This window comes from Lepisma saccharinum, chromosome 20 (genome assembly GCF_977018435.1).
Source record: "Lepisma saccharinum chromosome 20, izLepSacc3.1, whole genome shotgun sequence".
NCBI lineage: Eukaryota > Metazoa > Arthropoda > Insecta > Zygentoma > Lepismatidae > Lepisma > Lepisma saccharinum.
In genome coordinates, this window is record NC_139248.1 from 33,288,069 (window position 1) to 33,310,685 (window position 22,617).

General features: G+C 38.5%; 1 protein-coding gene across 1 annotated transcript; it reads left to right on the top strand.

Annotated features, from left to right (window-relative positions):
• The first annotated feature begins 1,696 nt into the window (after window positions 1–1,696).
• On the top strand, window positions 1,697–19,271 carry LOC146003574 (uncharacterized). The gene is made up of 4 exons (XM_083141871.1): window positions 1,697–1,877; window positions 11,896–11,959; window positions 15,354–15,533; window positions 18,287–19,271. The coding sequence occupies exons 1-4, from the start codon at window positions 1,837–1,839 to the stop codon at window positions 18,446–18,448; spliced, it is 447 nt and encodes a 148-aa protein (XP_082997997.1). The 5' UTR covers window positions 1,697–1,836; the 3' UTR covers window positions 18,449–19,271.
• Window positions 19,272–22,617: the final 3,346 nt, after the last annotated feature.

The window sequence follows — 22,617 nt, forward strand, 5'->3', positions numbered from 1 at the left end:
CATGGCGCAGTGGTAGCGTCATTGCCTTGTAATCAAGGGGTCCCGGGTTCGATACCCGGTGGAGGCACAAGTGGTTCGGATCCAACTTAAAACTGTAGGTCCAGTCCCGGTTAGCCTTACTGTGCATAAAGTGGACTTAAAATACCAAATCAAACCAAATCGGGGCGTAGATGATTTTTCTTAGGCTGCCGCTTCGGTGGCTGAGTGCATTGACAAATCGATTTACGATTGATTGATTTGGTTTGGTTTATATCACTTCGCATTTCTGCCACTTTTGACTAATTGCGAAGATTGATGATATGATGAAAGTGATGAATGGACACTCACAAAAACCCCTGGTGTCGTAGCGCGCTGTGCTAATCACTCAACCACGGAAATTCATGATCTCGCATCAGATGGTTCCGAGTTAGACTACTTCTCTGCGCCTCGATGTTTTTTGTTTTCTTTTAGTGTTGCGTCATCAGTTCATCTCATCATTTTTCATCCTCGCCGTCGTGATTAGCCAAAAGAGTCTATATAAATAAGAAAATAATAAGTTAATAAGAAAAACTGAAGACGACATTGATTTGCCTAATTTACGTTACTTTTCTGCACCTTTTGGGTAATCGCGGTGAGAATGAGTGATGAAATTGATGCAGGAACACTCACATAGAACACCCATGTCCAGGCCGAGAACCCGGGATCTTTGGCGTCGTAGTGTGCTGTGCTAACCACAAGGACTACATTTCTTAGTCATCATTCCTGTATCTACGTATATGATTGATTTGATTGCCTTGGTGTTTTAAGTCCACTTTATGCACAATAAGGCTAATCGGGACTGGACCTACAGTTTAAATTGTGATCCGAAACAGCGTCGTATCAAACCTGGGACCCCTTGATTACAAGGCTACCACTGCGCCATCGGGGAGTCCCTACGTAGATGATGAAACTAATGAAGGGACACTCGCGAAAAATAAAATAAAAAATATTAAAACGTGCACATGCAGAGATTCGAACCCTGGACAGCTGGCGTAGTAAAGTGGTGTGATAACCACCCCGCCACGGAGGTCAGCTACTGAGAGGTGTTCGTAAAACGCCACGAAGCAAGCATGTGATTTTAAATCGCTACAATTTCGCCATTCGAATTACAAGAGCTTTTCCCGGATATCGGAGGGGGCAAGTGGCCCCTCTGACCCATCGCCTTATGGGTACACTTGCCACGAAGCCAAAGATACCAGGTTCGAACCCTCAATAACGCACTGATGCATCGTTGTGTTTGTCCCATGGACCATTCCGTCAGTTCATCTCTCAATCTCAACGTCACGATTAGCTCAGGAGGTAGAAAAGCGACGTAAATAACCGAGAGAGAGAGAGAGAGCAACATGAAGAAAAGAGTAACACCCAAGCCGTAGGCATACAAAAAGAAGGAAGCCAAGACCTGTCAACCAGAATGTTTGTCACCAGATTCAGTTAGGTGAAACCCTTACTTGGTGAAACCCACAAAGTGCAGTGTTTCTATTCTCAAACAAGTCCAGACAACACACTCGCTCTTCACAAGGAAAATCCGGGATCCTGTTCCTTTCATTAATGAAAGCGGGGAAAAACACAAGGAAAAAAAGCACACGTAACCCAGTTTGACAAAGAGGAAAAAAAGCAGTATCGACAACCTAGGGGAAGGCACGCTTTTCAGCCCACAGACTAATCCAGTAGGAACAGCTGATGCAACAGCGATGTAGAGGAATGATTGCGTCAGAAAAGATAGTATGTCTCTTCGCTTGCAGCTTGAACGAAACATTCGTAGTGACCTGCATCTATCAGTGAGTCGTGTGTGCAAGTTCGAAGCAGAAGACACGAGAAATGATTGCGGTCGGTAACGGAAGCGCTTCGGCGCGCGAAAAGTAAGTACAATTTCAACTTTATATATAACTCAGTTCTGCGTAATTCTGTTTTATACTTAAATTATTGTAGGTCCAGGCAAAATACCGGGTGTCCCAAAAGTCGCTTGACCGAAATAAATATTTGTATTTGAAAACAATACTTGTGTTATTAAATCAACAATATTTTTTTTATTTCATACATAGTAGAATTGTTGTTAGTTGTTAGTTTACGGTTCATGGTTAATTGACAGATCAACATTGGTCAACAATACGTAATTACCCAACAATATAATACTCAATCACCTGGAAAAAAGAAAACAATGTAAGTATTGTTACCAACATAACAAATATGACATTTTTTAAACAACATTAGGTATATTACAAAAAATACAAATATTTATTTCTCGATCAACCGAGTTTTGGGACACCCGGTATAATGAAAAAAACGTGTTAATTAAACCTTAATTGTATGTAATGCATTTATACGTAATTCGGAGTTATACGTACTAATTTTCATAAAATATAGTTGATTTGTACGTAACCAAGCTACAACAATGTCACGGAAGTAATAGTTTTAAGTTGCTACTCATTGGGCATGGAGAACAACACGAGGAAAAGTTACACGCTTGACCAGAAAGTAAAATTTATACGCGAAGAGGATGGTAATCCACATAAAACTAAAACTGAAATAGTTGCAGATTTTGGCATCGCTTATACCTTTGGACAGTCATTAGTAAAAGAAATGCTATTTTAGACGATTTTTTTTTAAAAAAATTGGGTAATAAAACTATAATGTTTTAGTTTTATAGTGTTCACTAATAAAGTGGCAAATGTAATGTATTTAAGAATCAAACTTTTTAGATTCGTTAATTTATCACTTTATGACAGAAATGACCTGCATTACGTATATATTGTTTCTAAAAATAGATAGAATTGTAGTATTTTAATAATGATATGACATGGTATCTAAATCTGATTTGTAAGTAATTCACCTTGACATACGTATAACTCAGATTCAACTGTTAGGGGAAAATCACTTGAGGCAAAAAATGTAATTTTGCAACAGACAATTCTTTATTATTTTTAATAGCATACATTACTTTTTAGAATCTTTACACATGCCCAATGTGAAATTATACTCACTTTTTCTTGAATTGGTTCAGTGTAATAAAAGCAACAGAAAATTGCAGTTTGTAACTTATGTGTCTTTCCTGAACTCACTATGCCCCACGACAGGTTAAGCTTGGAGCAACATTTCGCTACACTCAAACGTGCGCGCAGAATATAGTTCCGCTGCAATACTCCCGATTTTCTCATTGTCTGTGATATGAACAGCTCGGCATAGGCGTGCGCACAGGGGGACAAAAGGGAGCAGTTGCTTCCCTAGTACTCTGAGTTATAAATTTACTGTAGTGCAATCTTATCACCGTTATGAAACAGTATTGTGCTCTTAAAAAAAAGTAACTATTTTCAAGCATTTTCAAATTCCAAGCAACTACGGAGGGGGAGGGGGTGTATTATTTCCTATGTAATTGGACTATCCAACGTCGATCTCTAACAAATTTCTTATTAACAACACTCCCACACACTTTATTCATTAGAATAAATTGCCTGTACATTGGAAATCAGCAGCGGCAATTGGATGCCCAAACTGGGGGGCAAGTACAGTTTATTTTTTCTTGGTAGACAGGGCATTAAGATGCAATAGTACTGTCCCCCACGCCCTCTAGGGCCTCCCCCATGGCGCAGTGGTAGCGTCATTGCCTTGTAATCAAGGGGTCCCGGGTTCGATACCCGGTGGAGGCACAAGTGGTTCGGATCCCACTTTAAACTGTAGGTCCAGTCCCGATTAGCCTTACTGTGCATAAAGTGGACTTAAAAAACATCAACTCAAACTCAAACCCCACGCCCTCTAATCACCACCACTGTTGGAAATGAATAAATTTTGTGTAGTTGTTTTGAATCTGATGTACGAAACCATGTTTATGTCGTGTAAATTAATCTCTGAACCACAGAGAGGGGAATAAAGGAGGAACATTGTTATCAGGGAAGTTGGAATTCTTAATACAGTTATTTTCGGTGGATTCGGACAGCTTATTTACAAACCCTGGAGTGCTGCAGAACCAGAGGTATATGATGCGTTCTTATTGGCTGTGAGCACCGGAAGTGTTAATGTTTTCTGTCCGTCGTTTCTTGCTTGGTTGTTTACAGGAAAATTAGACTTAAAATTGTCGAAATTATGTTAAGAAATATATAAATGTATGGAAAGTATGGAAAATGTTAAAATTACAATTAATAATTTCTTGCCGATAACAATAATGTGTGATATTTCTGAGAACGCATGTAATGTACGTGAAGTGATTACTACATTATAGGAGAAATTACACAACTTGACATGTGCTAAATAATATCATTTTCGTTTAATAATTTTAAAAATGTGCTCAAAAATTAACCTAATTTTAAAGGAGTTTCTTATCTTGTGGATGGATATCTGAAATCTGCAATGTCAACTTGAACCCTGCCATCTAGCGTTACATTGAAGGAACACTGCATTAACTTCCGGAAGAAAGCCAACCCAATCAGGAGCCAAATATGGCTGTAGGATCTGCAGCACTATAGGGTTTGTAAATACGCGTCCGGACACACTCTATATACGCTCCTGTTTCGTACCCAGTACAATAAAACTGGGAGATGGAATGAGGTTTTTCTTTGCCAGACTGAACTTTCATCAAAGCTTTTGCCCTGGAGAATCAGAGGGTCAGCACACGCCTATGCAGCTCGGCGGTTGAGGCAAGACTCGCACGGGAGATCCTGAGCGCCGTTCTCGCGTGGATTAATAGTACATAAAACCTGCAGCAAACTTGTCGCGGGGCTCTCTACTTTGCCCGTAGTATGACCTGTGACAGGGTGAGAATTGAAAATTAACATGATAATGCCAGGGATCCATACGTAGATCCATGCACCTCTGTTAGAGAAGATTATATACCACCAACCCAGTCACACACCCAAACAGAGCCAGCCTTATGGAGGGGCAAGTCGGGCACTCGCCAGACCGGAGCTCGAACCGGGAACTAAGTCACAGAAATAACAGCCACACACGGCTCGGTCAGATAGCCGGCAAATTACACTGTTAAGGACTGAGAAAACTTACAAAGCCGAGTTTTTCATATAAGTCCAATTTATGCACCTACAGTTTAAATGTGTATCCGAACCACTATGTGTCTTTACCGAGTTTCGAATATTGGACACTTTACCACAAGGCGACGAAGTTACTAGCGCCATTGGGGATGCCAAGAAAACGTATGAAGACAGACTTTCACTTAATAACTGTTATTTTTGTAAAATGAATTGGCAGACAAGAAAACTTGTAATGTGTAAACAATGTTAAAAGATTAAGGTTTTATAAACTTGGCAGTAAAAATAATCAGTTGTTCTTATTCCCTAAGTACAGTAAAATTAAAATATTTCGAACAACACTATTACGTTACAGACATAACTTTTCTGCTAACATCACAGAAGTAATACAAATTATGTAAATATACATCAGATAGTTTCATGTAAACATTATATGTATAGTTTGTCATTAGTAGGGAGACAAATTTATGGTAAATAAAAACTGAGGAGAGCGGTAAATAAAATGTTAGATCTGCGGTATATACCAGCGGTGGAAAAAAAATTGGCACATACCTTTTCATCATGAGAGGAAACAACATACAAAAGAGCTATAAATTGATAAACTACTTCATTTTTATATACTATACACATACACAAGTACTTAGCTGTCCAACCAAAAAGAAAACATCAACACAAAATCACTTCATTTCTAAATTGCATGTCTCAAGTGATTTATTCATAGTATGTATTTAAAGGATACCCTTGCTGTCCAACAAATAAAATAATCACTACTGCACAAACACATGTTCAAAATCACATGATGATAAACAAAATTCATTCATGACAACACAAATGACACCATTGTTTCCCTAGATGTGCGGGAACAGACTAATCTTATCGCTGCTACAGCTAGCAAGTTCAATGAAACTGAAAGTTGAGTAGACATTCGGGGGAAGAAAGGAATGCAGCTTGACAGGGAGCGAAGTTTTCGAACTGAGATTATGTGCATGGGAAATCCAAATTTGCAGCATCTTCCTGATGTGATCGAAGATAAAACGTTCTTCAGCTGCAAGTGGTAGGAAACTTTAGGCAAACGATTCGTTACAAATCGACAGTTTGCGCGCACAACCTCGATTGCCGGTTTTTACGTGTTTTCTACTTAATTTGATGATATTTCATGGTTATTTCGCAAAAAAGCGTTCATTTAGTGGAAAAGCACACATTTCGCATTACTTCGCGAATAAAACTTATGCATATTTCATCATTGGGGGTGTAGTTACGTGCAGAATGTTCAAAATTGCATCTTTTTTTCACATTTCGCGATTTCGCGCATCGCGAAAATTCAATGTCCCTAGTCATTAGTCATTAAGTCAATCATGACTGGCTTAAATACATCCGAAACTTTGTCATTTTTATTTCTCATTTCACGGAATTGCACTTGTGCATGACGTCAGTTAGTTTCCTTGCTTTCAAACATCACAAGGACAATAATTGACGTTACATCGACTTATTCTGAAATTGAAAGTATAGTCTATATGCATAGCTTTATTGTCAACAATACTCATATTTGTGTGTTTGTTATATCGGTCTAAAAGGGAGTAAAAGGTATGAATTTATGGAAAAGCTTCTGGTTTCGTCACTCGCACAAGATTAAATATTTACGAAAGTTCATGCATAGAACACGTGTAAATATTCTATGAATTTAAACATTAGTTCCATAACAACAGTTAACTTTGTTGTAATACAAAATTTCTAGTCTCATAAGTTTTTCAAAATGGATGTACAATTCAACTTCAGTAGAGGCAGTAGTGGAACAAAGAAACCTAACCTAACCTTGTCTAAAGAAAAAAAACAGTTGTTTTTTTTTCAGTGGTAACGTTGGATCAAAATCTGTAGGCAAAACAGGTCAGTGAGATTTGTGCGCAATTCTTGATCTTAAGTGTGCGCAATTAGGTTGCGGCGGTTTATTTGACTATAGTTAAGAACCTTTACTAAACCAGTGAGAGGGTGTCGGACCCTTATATACGGCCATGGCTATAATCTCTTTTTACCGATGACATTATACTTGACAGACTAAAAGGATTTAAAGGAAGGGGACGTTTCTACTCCAAAATTCCAGAATGATTAAATTAAATTGCTGAAGGAACGCCATGCCCAGGCCGACACTCGAACCTAATACGACGGCTGCTCAACGTTGATATCTACCTTTTTTTATTTTTTACTAAAGTACATTGGCCGCATACACCCGCTTGAGTAAGTTCGTAATATTCACCTTATCTACATGTTAAGTTATCTTGAGACAGGGCTACCAAATATAACAAGCAGGAAGCTAGAAGTAATAATGAACAAACATAGAGATTAACATGCTGTGTCAATGTTGGCAGAACCTAGTCTGGGAGTTCCCCCATTTTGACCAGGATTTGCCTGTATCCGTTAACTTCGTACAAACGATAAGAAAGGGGGTAATAGACACACTGTAAGGAAACTTTAAAAATAGCTTGTTGTTGCACGTTTCCTTCGCTTCACATTTAGGCATAGGCGTGCGCACGGGGGTGGGGGGTGCAAGGATGGCAAATGTCCCCTAATCCTGATGAATTGATTATATGCATGTATGTTGATTGATTGATTTGGTGTTTTAAGTTCACTTTATGCACAGTAAGGCTAATCGGGACTGGACCTACAGTTTAAAGTGGGATACGAAACACTATGTGCCTCCACCGGGTTCGAACCCGGGACCCCTTGATTACAAAACAATGACGGTACCTCTGCACCATCGGGGAGGCCCTATATGCATGTATGTGTATATATATGTATGTATATGTATGTGTGTGTGTGTGTGTGTGTGTGTGTGTGTGTGTGTGTGCTTGGGGGGTGTATATATTCACACACCCATCGATGCAATAAAATATAAACACTGAGATAAAATTAGGTTTATCTTTCCCGACTGAACTTTCATCATGGCTTTTGCCCCCCTAATCAGAGGGTCTGCGCACGCCTATGCATTTAGGTCGTCTAGTACAATGTGCTTACCACGTAATTTGAATATTTACCTTGTATATCTATATTTTACTGCGAAGGAAATTGTTCACTAATCAACAAAGTTTTAAAAATACCCTAATGCTGTAATAGTTTTCATCCGTGTCAATAGATCTGAGAAACTGAAAGACATATAGACTTTAAAAATACTTTTCTTGTACAGCATGAATTACGCGTTTGTCTGCTCGAGAAAATTAGTACCTACCTCTGTGGCGGAGTGGTTAGAACGGCGCGTTACAACCCCACTGATGGCGGATTCGAACCCGGTCTGGGCAAGTGAGTGTCCCGCCATCAATTTCATCCATCATAGCATCACTCATCCTCATCTTCGTGATTAGCCAAAAGTGGCAGAAAGCGAAATACAAATTACACAAATTGATAAAGTCAGAGTTCCAGTGTTTGCACAGCATGGAATGTTACTGATGTTGGTACAGTATTTACTAGCACTGGCGTACGGTGGGGAAGTTGATGTTGCTACAACCCCTCCAGAAATTTTGAGATAATCTTAGTTTTCAAATGAAAGTTGTAAATAATTCTAGTTAAGGAAGGTGGTAAATGTAAACCCTTCTTAAAATGACCGTGATAACCATTTTTGTCTTTGAAAAACTTTTAAAACCGTGCCTCCAAATGGCAATTACGAAATATTTTAGTGTGTGCAACGCCCATCTCCAAGAACGCATCTATGTAGCTAATATCCACCTTTACAATTCCAACCGCCTTCCGAAAAAAATCCTGCGTACGCAAGTACTGGGCACAACTGCTTAACATCTTTGAACCTCAACATAATTGATTTTGATTGATTCTTTTCTTTTCACTTCACTTTTTGCCACGTTTGGCTAATCGCGAATATGAGGATGAGTGTTGATATGATGAAATTGATGAAATTCGACAGCGGGACCTGTGGCGTCGTAGTGTGCTGTGCTAACCACTCTACCACGGAAGTCGGCCAAGAGTATAATTTGGCACCAATGTACCGAATTCGGCACCTTGGAGTAAATGTTATTATTCTCCTAGTTGGCACTATCTTTTACAACATTCGCAGGTAGTAGGAAGGATCCCACAAGGAATCCACAGCAAAAATGTTTTTGCTGTTGTCTCAAGAGCGCGTACTCTTCAACAACAAAATTCCTTTGTTCAAGAAAAGCTCACGCATTGAGCCAGAACTAGCTTGTTACATTTTACATTATTTATTTCTCTGTATTGGCCCCCGCGTCCCCCTCATACATACATACATACGTACGTACATACACGCATTCAGTGGCGTGCCCAAGGGCGAGTTGGGGCTTTGTGGGGACATAACCACTGCATACATTGTATTTCTTTCATCTTGAGATGAATGAGGGTCTCCCCGATGCAGCAGTGGTAGCGTCGTCGCCTTAAAATCAAGGGGTCCCGGGTTTGATACCCGGTGGAGGCACATAGTGGTTCGGTTCCCACTTTAAACTGTAGGTCCAGTCCCGATCAGCCTTTCTGTGCAAAAGTTGACTTAAAACAACAACTCAATCGATTGAGATGAATGACACTTATATTTAATCAGAGTATATGATAGACGTTAGCTACTATAACTTGACATGATGCTTATTGAAGAAAATAAATGAGCGCTTCATTTGCGTTCTGAAGGACACTATTTAGGAAATGTTATTCAAATTTTAAAGAAATGACGGCGGTCAAAATGACCGTTTGTAACATCTCTAGATAGAAGGGAAAATCCCCCTCTTCCAATTGCTTGGAATTGCTATCTAAACTTCATGTCTTTATCTAAACTACATTTCAGAGAATTCCTGTAAAGATGATATACCGGTGTACATTCTTTGGAGGAGATAACAAGTTAAAGCATATCGAAAAGGTCAAATTGTCCTCTTCCGTAGTTCTAGTGTTCCAGCAAATGAATATTTAATAACGTCTACACCAGCATGTTGAGTATTGTTCTGCTAGTAAACAAGCAAGATTCGTGAGGTTTTTATCGCTTATCAGTAAAGGTTACGAAGTCTCAATGCAAGACAACTTCTTCCTTGAACTTTATTACGTAACGCAAGTGTCAATGTCGCTGCACTTATATTGCATGGGAAAAGAAATGAAGCTACGTGCGATAGAAGCACTACATAACCTTTCTTTTTCGAGATTTAATATTATCCTAAGTTAGCCAATCGGAATCACGAACCATTTCGCAAGTACAGTGTTGTGCACCGACTCAGTAGTGTTTCGTTTAAATCTACTGAGCAAGAGCAGATCACTGGCCGACACAGGATGCGAAATCCTGGGGGAAAGGGGGAATTTCCCCCACCAACAATCTTGGCCCCCAAATTGGGGGAGTTTTTGTTATACCAACATAAGATAAGCAAGTAGTTTTGACTTCAAATATACTTTTGTAAAGATAATATCGAAAATACACACAAAGTAGTGCTTATGAGTATGAAATGCTGTCTCTCTCACTCTCTCTATTTCAAGAGATCATTAAAATATCTACGCCAATAACGTCACATAGAAGTAAGACAAGGATGCAAGACAAATATAACTATGAAATTTAATTGATTTATATTAATAGAAAGCAAGAAACTAAACAAAAACTTAGATCTGTATATTATTCAACTATTTTGTAATTTATTGACCAGTTAGTTTGCTAGTTTATAAATATCTCATATAATTGATATAAAATTAACATTATTTAATATTTAGTAATTTACTTTTATATTTAATAACATTATAAATATGTATGTGGGGGTGTAGAATAATATCTCATTCCCCCCACCAGTCTTCAGTGATTTCGCGCTTGGGCCGACCCAAAGCCTTCATAGATAGAACAGGTTTATGTGGTACACATTCAATTTTAATTATTCATGACCTTGGCCTATTACGATATCTGCCTACAAGCACCCACAGTGTAAGCTATAGAAGGTAGAATGCACAAGTACCAGGTGGTCATAAATTTCCCCCACTCAGATTTCTCTGCAGCCCATTCGAAGCATCGGATTACGATGAAACTTGATGCTACGACGAAAGCAATGGTTCAAATTTTGACCACCGGTCGAAAAGTGGCGCTGAAATTTGGTGCACAGTGAATAACATCATTAGAAACACTTCGTGCGACCATTGATCATGCTGTCTTACGCCTCCAAAGAGTAATACACATTGACGGCGCACATATTGAACACTGCGGTACTGACATAACCTAAAAATAAAGTTTTACGTCCGACTTCTAGTTGTTATTTCAGCGCCACATGTCCACCTGGTGGTGAAAATTTGAACTACTTTTTTCATAGATTTTATAGCTTCAGTAGTCTATTCAGATATTAAAAAAATGGGGGGGTGAGTACTTATCTAGATTTCCAGGTTTATACTTCCTTCTTTTTTTAATTTTGGTTATTTAGCATCGCTTTTCTTCCACATTTGGCTAATCGCGACGATGAGTATGAGTAATGATATGATCAGTGGCGGCTATTAGGGGGCAGTTGCCCTCCACTTTTTGCCACCTTTGCCTCCGCAGTATGTCTTCTTTATGCTAAGCCTTGTCTATCAAGAGAAAGTAAACTGTTCTTTGCCACCTTCATCCAGTTTTGGCATCCAATCGCCGCCACTGGATATGATGAAATCGCTGGAAAGAGACAACCAAAGAACGTCCATGCCTAGACCGGGATTCGAACCCGCGACTTCTGCTTTGATAGAATCCTGAGCTAACTACTCTGCCACAAGGGTCAGCTTTATATTTTCTATATTACCTAGTAGGTCTACTTATTCTAAAATATCTAGAATACAGTTTATGATTCACTAATTTTCAAATTATCTAAAAATGAAATTATTGTATATTGCTACACACAAAGAGATGTTTTAAAATGTTACAATTAAACGAAGCATTTCAAATTATAATAATAAAACTAAAAATTATTTTCAGGTTCTCTAATGAAATACCAGGAAAGATGGATGCAAGAATGACATCATCATCAATTCCACAACAGGTATGCTCCACGTTTTCTTCTTTTTAATTTATGATCTTTGTTTTTGATAATAAAGAAATTTAGCAATTGCGATCAGGTCATGGGTAAAATATAACAGAGGTCACAGTGCATAAGCAGGAATTCCAGTATGAATAATGATAATGAAGTTATGGCAAATGATAGCTGTTTTGGATTACAATTTATCAGTAGTGGCGATTAGGCGGGATGTGGGGGAGGGATGCCCCCACGTTTTGCACTCGCACTATGGCCTCTTAATGCTAAGGCTTGCCATATATAAAAAAGTCAATACGACAATACAGAAAATGATCAAAATATAGAATATGAAAAGAGACAATAATATTATGAGTTGTTTGGACTTTTCACAACTTTACTTGCTTTCTATGTGTACACGAAGCTCATTCTGTCTCTGTTAGGTAGTCTACTGTGTGGTCATATGTAGATAGTCCCTGAACAGCAGCTGTGTGGTCATTTGTAGGTAGTCTGTGAACAGCAGCTGTGTGGTCATACGTAGGTAGCATCTGAACAGCAGCAGTGTGGTCATATGTAGGTAGTCTCTGAACAGCAGCTGTGTGGTCATTTGTAGGTAGTCTGTGAACAGCAGCTGTGTGGTCATACGTAGGTAGCATCTGAACAGCAGCAGTGTGGTCATATGTAGGTAGTCTGTGAACAGCAGCTGTGTGGTCATACGTAGGTAGCATCTGAACAGCAGCAGTGTGGTCATATGTAGGTAGTTCCTAAACAGCAGCTGTGTGGTCATATGTAGGTAGTCCCTGAACAGCAGCTGTGTGGTCATATGTAGGTAGTTCCTTAACAGCAGTTGTGTGGTCATTTGTAGGTAGTCTCTGAACAGCAGCTGTGTGGTCATTTGTAGGTAGTCTCTGAACAGCAGCTGTGTGGTCATTTGTAGGTAGTCTCTGAACAGCAGCTGTGTGGTCATACGTAGGTAGTCTCTGAACAGCAGCTGTGTGGTCATACGTAGGTAGTATCTGAACAGCAGCAGTGTGGTCATATGTAGGTAGTTCCTAAACAGCAGCTGTGTGGTCATATGTAGGTAGTCCCTGAACAGCAGCTGTGTGGTCATTTGTAGGTAGTCTGTGAACAGCAGCTGTGTGGTCATACGTAGGTAGCATCTGAACAGCAGCAGTGTGGTCATATGTAGGTAGTTCCTAAACAGCAGCTGTGTGGTCATATGTAGGTAGTCCCTGAACAGCAGCTGTGTGGTCATATGTAGGTAGTTCCTGAACAGCAGTTGTGTGGTCATTTGTAGGTAGTCTCTGAACAGCAGCTGTGTGGTCATTTGTAGGTAGTCTCTGAACAGCAGCTGTGTGGTCATTTGTAGGCAGTCTCTGAACAGCAGCTGTGTGGTCATACGTAGGTAGTCTCTGAACAGCAGCTGTGTGGTCATACGTAGGTAGTATCTGAACAGCAGCAGTGTGGTCATATGTAGGTAGTTCCTAAACAGCAGCTGTGTGGTCATATGTAGGTAGTCCCTGAACAGCAGCTGTGTGGTCATATGTAGGTAGTCCCTGAACAGCAGCTGTGTGGTCATTTGTAGGTAGTCTCTGAACAGCAGCTGTGTGGTCATACGTAGGTAGTCTCTGAACAGCAGCTGTGTGGTCATACGTAGGTAGTATCTGAACAGCAGCAGTGTGGTCATATGTAGGTAGTTCCTAAACAGCAGCTGTGTGGTCATATGTAGGTAGTCCCTGAACAGCAGCTGTGTGGTCATATGTAGGTAGTCCCTGAACAGCAGCTGTGTGGTCATATGTAGGTAGTCTGTGAACAGCAGCTGTGTGGTCATACGTAGGTAGTCCCTGAACAGCAGCAGTGTGGTCATATGTAGGTAGTCCCTGAACAGCAGCTGTGTGGTCATATGTAGGTAGTCCCTGAACAGCAGCTGTGTGGTCATATGTAGGTAGTTCCTGAACAGCAGCTGTGTGGTCATATGTAGGTAGTCCCTGAACAGCAGCTGTGTGGTCATATGTAGGTAGTCCCTGAACAGCAGCTGTGTGGTCATACGTAGGTAGTCCCTGAACAGCAGCTGTGTGCAGCATCAATAAGCATCAATATGACCGGTAATGCCTAGGAGGATTATTTAGTGGTAGCTGAATTTCCATTCTGTCTAGTAAATCTGGGAAACCTGCTTTGATGGCATCTAGTTGTGTAGTTGTTAAAGCTATGAAATTTCATAGGTTTGGCCCCTTGCTAGTAAGAATGGAGGAGTTGGGCGAGAAGGATACTGAGAAGTCCAGGCCCTCTTCAACACTTGGCTCCCTAAGTTTTGGCACCCATTACAGTAGTGGGGCTAAGGAACTTGTCTCTGGTATTTAAATTACATGTGTCAGTCAAATATAAACCGGAATTTCACTCTAACTTTTCGTTACATGAAAATATTGCAAAATGGGGCCATTTTTCTGTGTACAGTGGGATCCATGAGTATTACCAAGCAAATTGTCCATCGGCATGTTCGTCCGCTTTATTTGACCTAATAAGAGCTTCAAGAATTAAAAGAAAACTCAAAACAAGCTACTGACAACTTCTGCACCAGCATACATAAAAAGCCATCCCTTTAAAACACGTATGATGTAAGAGAAAAATTAGTGAAAATAGTCATGGACAATTTGCACGGTAATACTCATGGATCCTACTGTACATTCCACTACAATAGAAGCACATTTGCCTCCAGGTTGGTAATTTTTTAATTCCCATTTCATAGAGAAACAGTGGTTGGTGCCGAAGCTGAAGCATTCTACTACCTCTTTGCTCTCAAAACATTGATTCCCCATCGCCTCCTTAAGGGGTTCAAATAGATAGCAATCGCAGGGTGATAGATCAGGGATATAGGGAGGATGTTCCAACACACTCCAGTGAATTTCGCAATTTTTTTAGTTAAAAGCATTAGGCTCGTTTGGAGTCGCCTCAGCCATGCATAAGTCGTATTCTGCAAGTGCTCACGTCCACTCACAAACTTCTTATGCCATACAAACACTTTGATAATGTTTCACTACTGAACTGTTGCTTTAATCTTCACACAATTTCACTCAGCTTTACGCCTTCTTTGACAAGAAATGTAAAAATATTACAATCTGCAACTGAGACTGGTACTGTTTGCTCATTCATTGTGCTCGCTGACTGAATGTTTCATAGATGAACTGCAAGGTATAGAACGAGACTCAGACACGCCTGCTTCGAGTTCCAATTGGTCGAAGTGGTTACATTTGCTTCTGCAACTATATGAAATGAAGTCGGGTTTATATTTGACTGACACACATAGGCTCATTAAAGCCTATGGTAGTGCAATTTCTTTTATATATTTTGTACATTCCTTTAGTTGTAAGTCTTCTGTTACCTTTTACAACATTGTAGTCACTAATTCTATAAATTCCTATTGCAGGTATTGTCCCTGGCCGGAAAAGCTCTTCAGTGGGTTGCTCCAAAATTGACCACCTCTCATAGTTTGAGGGACATATTGCCACAGATTTCATTAGAGGAAGTTTCATGGCATGACAATATCCATGACTGCTGGATTGTTCTCTTTGATAGAGTGTACAACATAACAAACTTCTTAATTGAGGTAAGAAAGAGAAAAGAGAATAAATAAATGAATATAGTGGAACCTCGACCTTGAACTTTTCAGTGAGAAATTTAAAATGCGGGAAATGTAAAATCCTGGAAAAGTTGATAACATGTTCCTCCTTTGTAGGCCTTGAAGATTGAATGTATAATTTGGGAATGTAAACTCGGGGTTCCACTGTATCAGGATTGTTCATACTTGATACAATTGCAAGGTCAATGGCGGCGATTGGTTTCCAAAACTAGAGGGGGTGAAGGATAGTTTACCTAGTTAGATATGGTTTAGCATAGTGCGGGGGCAAAAGTGACAAAAAGTGGGGGCCAACTCCACCACGCCGCCCTAAACGCCGACACTGATCGAAATACTCTAAATTTAATTCACTCTGTCAGAAAATAAACTATTGCTAAAGCAGCTAATAAACTTCAGTGTATAAACTGTACCGGTCATGAAAACCTACAACAACGACAGGGGGTTTGTCGTGCTGACCATACATCATGCCGTAACTGGTTGGATGATCTCCCACCTCGGGTGATCAATATTCTTATGAATTATTTCTTGCACACTATTCTTTTCAATTATTCCTCCAACTTCTAAATCTAATTCAAATTCCCAATAAAATCATTCCCTCTCAGTCTAGCAATCATCTATTTGGCTGTTGTATTCCATACGCGTATAATTTCTGGAATGACCATGTCATCTTTCGTATAACAACTAACCTTCTACACCTAACCTAACCTAACCTAACCTAAAACATCAAGTCAACGAAATTTTGTCATTTGTTTGTTTCCTTCATTATTACAGTCATTAAGGCCTTTCTTATGTTGTTTTTCTGCCACTTTTGGCTAATTGCGATGATGGGGATGAATGGTGATGAAATGGAAGAAGATGCAAGCACAAACACATAAGAATAGCACAAGCCCCACGAATGATCATACTGGCTGTGGGTCCAGTTGATAGAGCCTTGTTAGCCTGCAAAAATGCAGCCTACAATGTATAGTCGTGGAAAGAAATACTTCCTTATAAGACTACTGGTATTAAGGCTCTATGGAGGAAGTACTTTTTTCCATGACTGTACTGCACAGAAAAGAGTTTGACATTGACCAACTTATATTTTTGCAATATTTTCATGTAATAAGAAGCTAGAGTGAAATATATTTCACTGACACATGTAATTTAAATTTCCCAGGTAGGGCACAATTTCCTTAGCCCCACTACAAGTGTTGAAGAGGTCCTGGACCTTCTCAGTATCCTTCTTGCCCTCCTCCCCCATTCTCACTAGTAGGGGTTCCAACCTATGAAATAAAATTGCTCCATTTCATAGCTTTAACAACTATTTCTTTGGAATTTACAGGAAATTACATTATCTTAGCATTCATCTACTATATCCCTACTGTCTTCATTGAAGATTTATTGTTAGTTTTGGATATTTAGGGGAGGGGTAATATTCTCTGAGGTCACAATTTCCAGAGTTTTCTTCAAAATATTCAAGAATTCCGAGTACATCAGAATCTTGAAGTACCTGGCACGTAATCACAAAATGCAGTTTTTTCACGTCATATTGGTGTAAAATGAATGTAAACTTTGATTTGGATAATTTCCTGGATAATTAGACTCAGCATGTACTACGTGGTATTTTTTTCAGCCAGATATCGGTAAATAAAATCCAAATGATGATTTCCAATACTGATACCACTTAAATCGGTTGATACCGATACATCAGCATAGATGTCAACTCAACCCTACACAAAAGTTACATATTGCAAGTAATACTTTTATGGAGCTTCAGCGGTCTAGTTGGTAAGGTGTTTGATTTCCATGTGGGAGACCTGAGTTAGATTCCCAGGGTGGGTGATCTATAAGGTTAGAATTTTCACGGCCTTGTCCCTATGAAATGGCTCTGGGGTTCACCCAGCCTCAAACAAGTGCGTACCTGTGGGCTAAAGGGGGCCAGAGCTTGGTGCTGATCACATAATCTCCAAACTGGCCGAGATCGAGAATATATGGGGTCCTACCCGTACATTCCCTAAATGTGCCATCATGGCAGAATGCAATATGCACGGAACTTTGCCTTACTCCACCTTAATACTGTTATGTGTGCATTCCAGTGTTACATGTGTAACATTGATTGATTGATTGATTGATTTAGTTTATTTTACTTCGAGTTTTGTGCCTCTTGGCTAATTTGCGAAGATGGGGATGAGTAATGAAATGATGAAATTGATGAATGGACATTCACAAACAACCAAGCCCGAGCGGTATTTGAACCCGGGACCCTTGGACGATGTGCTAACCACTCGGCCACAGGGTCCGGCCACATGTGTAACAGTTTACACACAAAATTTAAGGTTCTAGACATGAGATTGGATTAAAATATTCATACTGAACTGATTTAATAGATACTTTGTGGTATCTGCTAACAATTTTTCAAAACATTGAGTGCGATGACATGGGATGAATGCATGAAAGAACAAAAGTATGTCACGTGTGTGACGCTTTAAAAATGTAGCAAATTTTGACTGTCAAGTATACAGGTCGCAGATGTTAGTAACTTTTATTGATGAAATGTGTATATACATTCACAAATATCTAAACCTTAATGCAATTAAGAACAATAGTAGTTTTCATATCACTTCATTTTGTTATTAACATGAACTAGGACAACTTTTCGTGGAATGTCCCTATAGAATAAGTTTTGGTGTATAGATTATACAGAAATTTCTCATACTAATTTTAATTGTTTTTTCTTTCTTCAGCACCCTGGAGGTGAAGATGTTCTGCTGGAGTATGCAGGTCGAGATGCTACTTTCGCTTTTAGAAGTGTAAACCATAGCAGTAGGTCACTGGAAGCTATAGAAATGTATCTATTAGGAAAATTGCCTGAACATGAATGTTTATACAAGTCTCAAAACAAATAGCATTAGAAATTACTATATTATCTACCTGAAGTATTATGTACATATGTGGGAACCATAGTTCTCTTCAAGATGTATTATTCAATTAGTTTAAAGTGCATCTTCAATTAGTAAGTCAGATTAATGCAATTGAAGGTGTATTTTTAATTTTATTTATTTTATTATATGTAAAAGTTTCCGTCACTTGTACATTCATCAAAATCAGTGTGTTTGTTAGGCAATATTTTATTTATTTTTTATCAAATATTTCCTGGGGTACTAAAATCACATAAAATTTTGGTTATATTTTATTTTTGTACAAGAGACATTGGTTTCATTTAGTTGATACTCTAGCAAGTATTATTTTAATACTCGTGTAGTTTACTTTGTATATTTCCTATTTTTATAAAGTACTGTAAGGAACAGGCGGAGAAAATTAAATTCTGATTATGTAAATGATGTTAAATGATTATCTGTCCATGTAAATTAAAAACTAGAAAGTAAAAATGCCAAAGAAATCTTGAGGTCTATGCAATACTGTGACTTTTGTAAATTCTTTCATAAGTTTCATTGTTGTAGTTGTATAGCATTCATATTGATGGAGCTCCTAAGTCATTTTCTGAACATCATTTGCATATTTTACACTGAAATAAGTTTGCAAATAAAATTGACAGTAAAAGATACCACCACCTGAAATACAAATTTCTGTACATATAATTACTTAAATGTAGATGTAATTTAAACTTCACAAGGACTACATTAGTATGAACAGTTTGTTTCCTAAATCCTCCATCAACTCCATTATTTGTTATTTTAGATTACTCAAGCTTTTAATTTTAGTATTTCAGTTACAATGTTCCATCATAGCATCATATTAAAATTCTATTGAAAGACTAAATCTTTGTCAATGATCTGTTAAGTAATTTCAAAATATCAACGGCTATTTACAAGAATTGGTCCATAATCAAAGGTTAATTACTTTGCTAACTACTAGAATACCTAATTTTATGAACCAAGGAAAGTGTTACATGTAAATATTGTTATACAAGCATGAATAAACTTTATGCAATGTTATTCTGCACTGTTTCTTTATTTGAAAATAATTTACTGTTTCAGCTCTATTTAGTGATATGAGTTAACAAAAGTTAGGATTTGTATCCCACTTAAACTGTAAGTCCAGTCCCGATTAGCCTTTCTGTGCACAATGTGGTCCAGTGGTGGCGAATAGGGGCTAGCGAGGGGGGCAGTTGCCCGCCACTTTTGCTCCCGCACTATGCTAAACCTTATTTACCAAGGGAAAGTAAACTGTCCTTGCCTCCCTAGTTTTGAAACCTAATCGCCGCCACTGATGTGGTCTTAATAAGTTATAATTTGAAGTCATTATCAACATGGATTGACTAGAAATATCTCTTGGGGAGATTTCACACCGAAGCGACAAGCAACAAGCGAAACGAGCCCCTTTAGTCTAAAGCAAAACATCCATGGACAAAGGAAAGAGGCGACAAACAACACATGTAGATTTTCGTGTGTCTTCGGCTCGAAATATTGCATTAATTACTGAGGGTTCGATTCCAAGCGACACGTGTAACTTGTCGCCTGTAACTTTGGTGTGAAATCTCCTTTAGAGGAAACTTTTCGAACCGAAGCGACACAACAAGCTGCACGTCTCGCTTGTCGCTTGCATGATGATCTGTAAAGGAGATTTCAGACCGAAGCGACAAGAAACACGCAATCGCAACACATGCCGCTTGAGTACAAGCGGTGAATGCTTGCTTACATTGAAGTGGCTTGTGTCGATTGTTGCTTTGGTGTGAAACTCCCCTTGTCATATTCAACAAGCGAGGAGCGAGATGCGAAAAGTGACATGTTTTCGTTGAAAATGAACCCTCAGTAAACGAAACCTTCCGAACCAAAGCAGCACGACACGCACGTGTCGTTTGTCGCTGCATGTCGCTCAAACTGGGTTGTTTTCTTAATATCGTGCATCCTTGCTTCGATCTGTTGGTAGTACATGTACAGGGAACACTTTGCTCATGGACGGAAGGGCAATCCTATAGCTTGTTGCTTGTTACTTCGGTGTGGCTTATGTGTCTTCTGTCTGAAAGCTCAGTACGTGTACGATGGTCTATAAACTTTATTTGAAATACTAATGTCCTTATGATTAACGAATCATTTTTATTCACACTGCACAGTGAGCAAAATTATTAAAGGTGTTAACCTATTTTCGAGAATTATATTTTGTGATGTCTCCCAGTTTGAACTTTTGTTCATAATATATCCTGCATTACTTTTACGAGACGAGACGAGACAAAGGAATATTTTCGAGACGAGACACACAAAAGTCTCGTTTCGTCTCGTGAGCAACACTACCTGTCTCATCGAAAAAATATTGCGTAAAAATAAAAATGGTAGCAAATGAATGGACTTACCAGGAAAATCAAGGATCTGCTCAGGAAGCGTGATCATTTAAAATGGAACATTGTGAAGAGCCTTTCACGAAAGGAGGGAATACGTGTGTACTTCTACCTACAGTACATATAGTACAGTCACGAACACTTCTGGGTTGTAACAATCCCACTAACTTTCAATGGATTCGTTACAACCCAGAACTGTCCATAACTGTACGACACTATTAATACATATAATAAGAGAACAACCTTTCAAGTATTAATTTTAAACTTGAGATGGTTCTTACATAAATATTTGTTTCCCTTTGCTTTGCATAGCAAGCAATAACATTTTAGATTGGCTTACTACGTAGTATAAAATTACCTTGAAATTGAAAGAAATTGTTACTTCAAAGTTTTCGTTAACATTAACAAATATGCCAGAGAAGGGGAAAATACTTTTGCTTTGTTGTAATCCAAATAAAATATGTGTAGGTCGGGAAAGAAAATTAATGCTACACATTTGAGAATTTCTTGGTTCTTCCCCTTGAATTCGAACACCAGGCCAGGTTCTGGCAAAAAGAAAGCTATTTTTGCAGGCAATCATAATTTCTAGAAATAGGATACGCCATTAAAATTTATCCTCGTCAATACACAAGTAAAATATATAATAAAGATACGTTTTTCAATTATATTTATTCAATATTTATTATCAAAGTTTGTCACAGAGTTTGGAATTAACTAGTTACTCATAATGCAAGTAAGAGTTACTTTCGGAGCAATTATCTGTAGGTGTCTGTAACTGTGACAGAGTTACTTTTTTGCAAATAACATTATCAGCAGGTACTTTTACAGTTACTGAACTAACCTTAAATTATTAACACGAAAATTTGTGACGTTGGGGAAGAGCTAAATTTGACAATCCTGTTTGCAACAGTGTGTCGTCTCTGGATGTTCAGGTGAAAGTATTTTCGTGGAATTGCCTAAAGCAAGGAAGCAAACTAAGTTTAGAACAATCACACTTTATTGCCGTTTGCCAATTGTAATTGCACTTGAGGACTTCAGTGTTTTGGATGGATTGCCACATGCATTTGGAAGCCACAAAGTAGTAATTGTCCAGGGGGAGGGGGTGGATCTGGTTGAGTTTGGAATGGAAGAGGAAGGAACAGGTGAAAGTGGGTTGGATGCCACAATGTGTAAAGTAGTGTCATTAGATGGCATATGAACAAATTCTCGAATAAAAATCAATCAAACATAGCTGACTCCTTGTTCCATTATATTTTTATTTGTTGTGCTAATATAAATATATGAAGACTGCTTATGTTATATACCACAAACATGTAAGTCTTCATATATTTATTTTATTGCAATTTGCTTGCTTTCAGGAGAAAGTAACTGTAACTGAGTTACTTTTTAAAGTGCATAACTGTGACAGTAACTCAGTAAATGTTGAAAAGTAACTTTTCAAAACTAGTTTTTGAAAGATAATTTTAAGTTCAGTTTAAGATCACATAAGCTTCTCGGACTAGGCCTATATTTTAAAGATTCCGCTGGAGACTCATAGTGGTTCGGATCTCAATCAAAGCTGTAGATCCAGTCCTGATTAGTCTATCTGTGCATAAAGTGGACTTTAAACAAAAACTTAAACTCCTTGATTACAATGCAACAACGTTCCCACTACACCACCAAATAGATCTGCTTTAATACTTATTAAAGCATGTTACACATACAATAATACGTATATTCTTGAGTGTCTTTTTAAAATTGTCCATAACTTTTTTTCTGACCAGTAGCTAAGATACACAT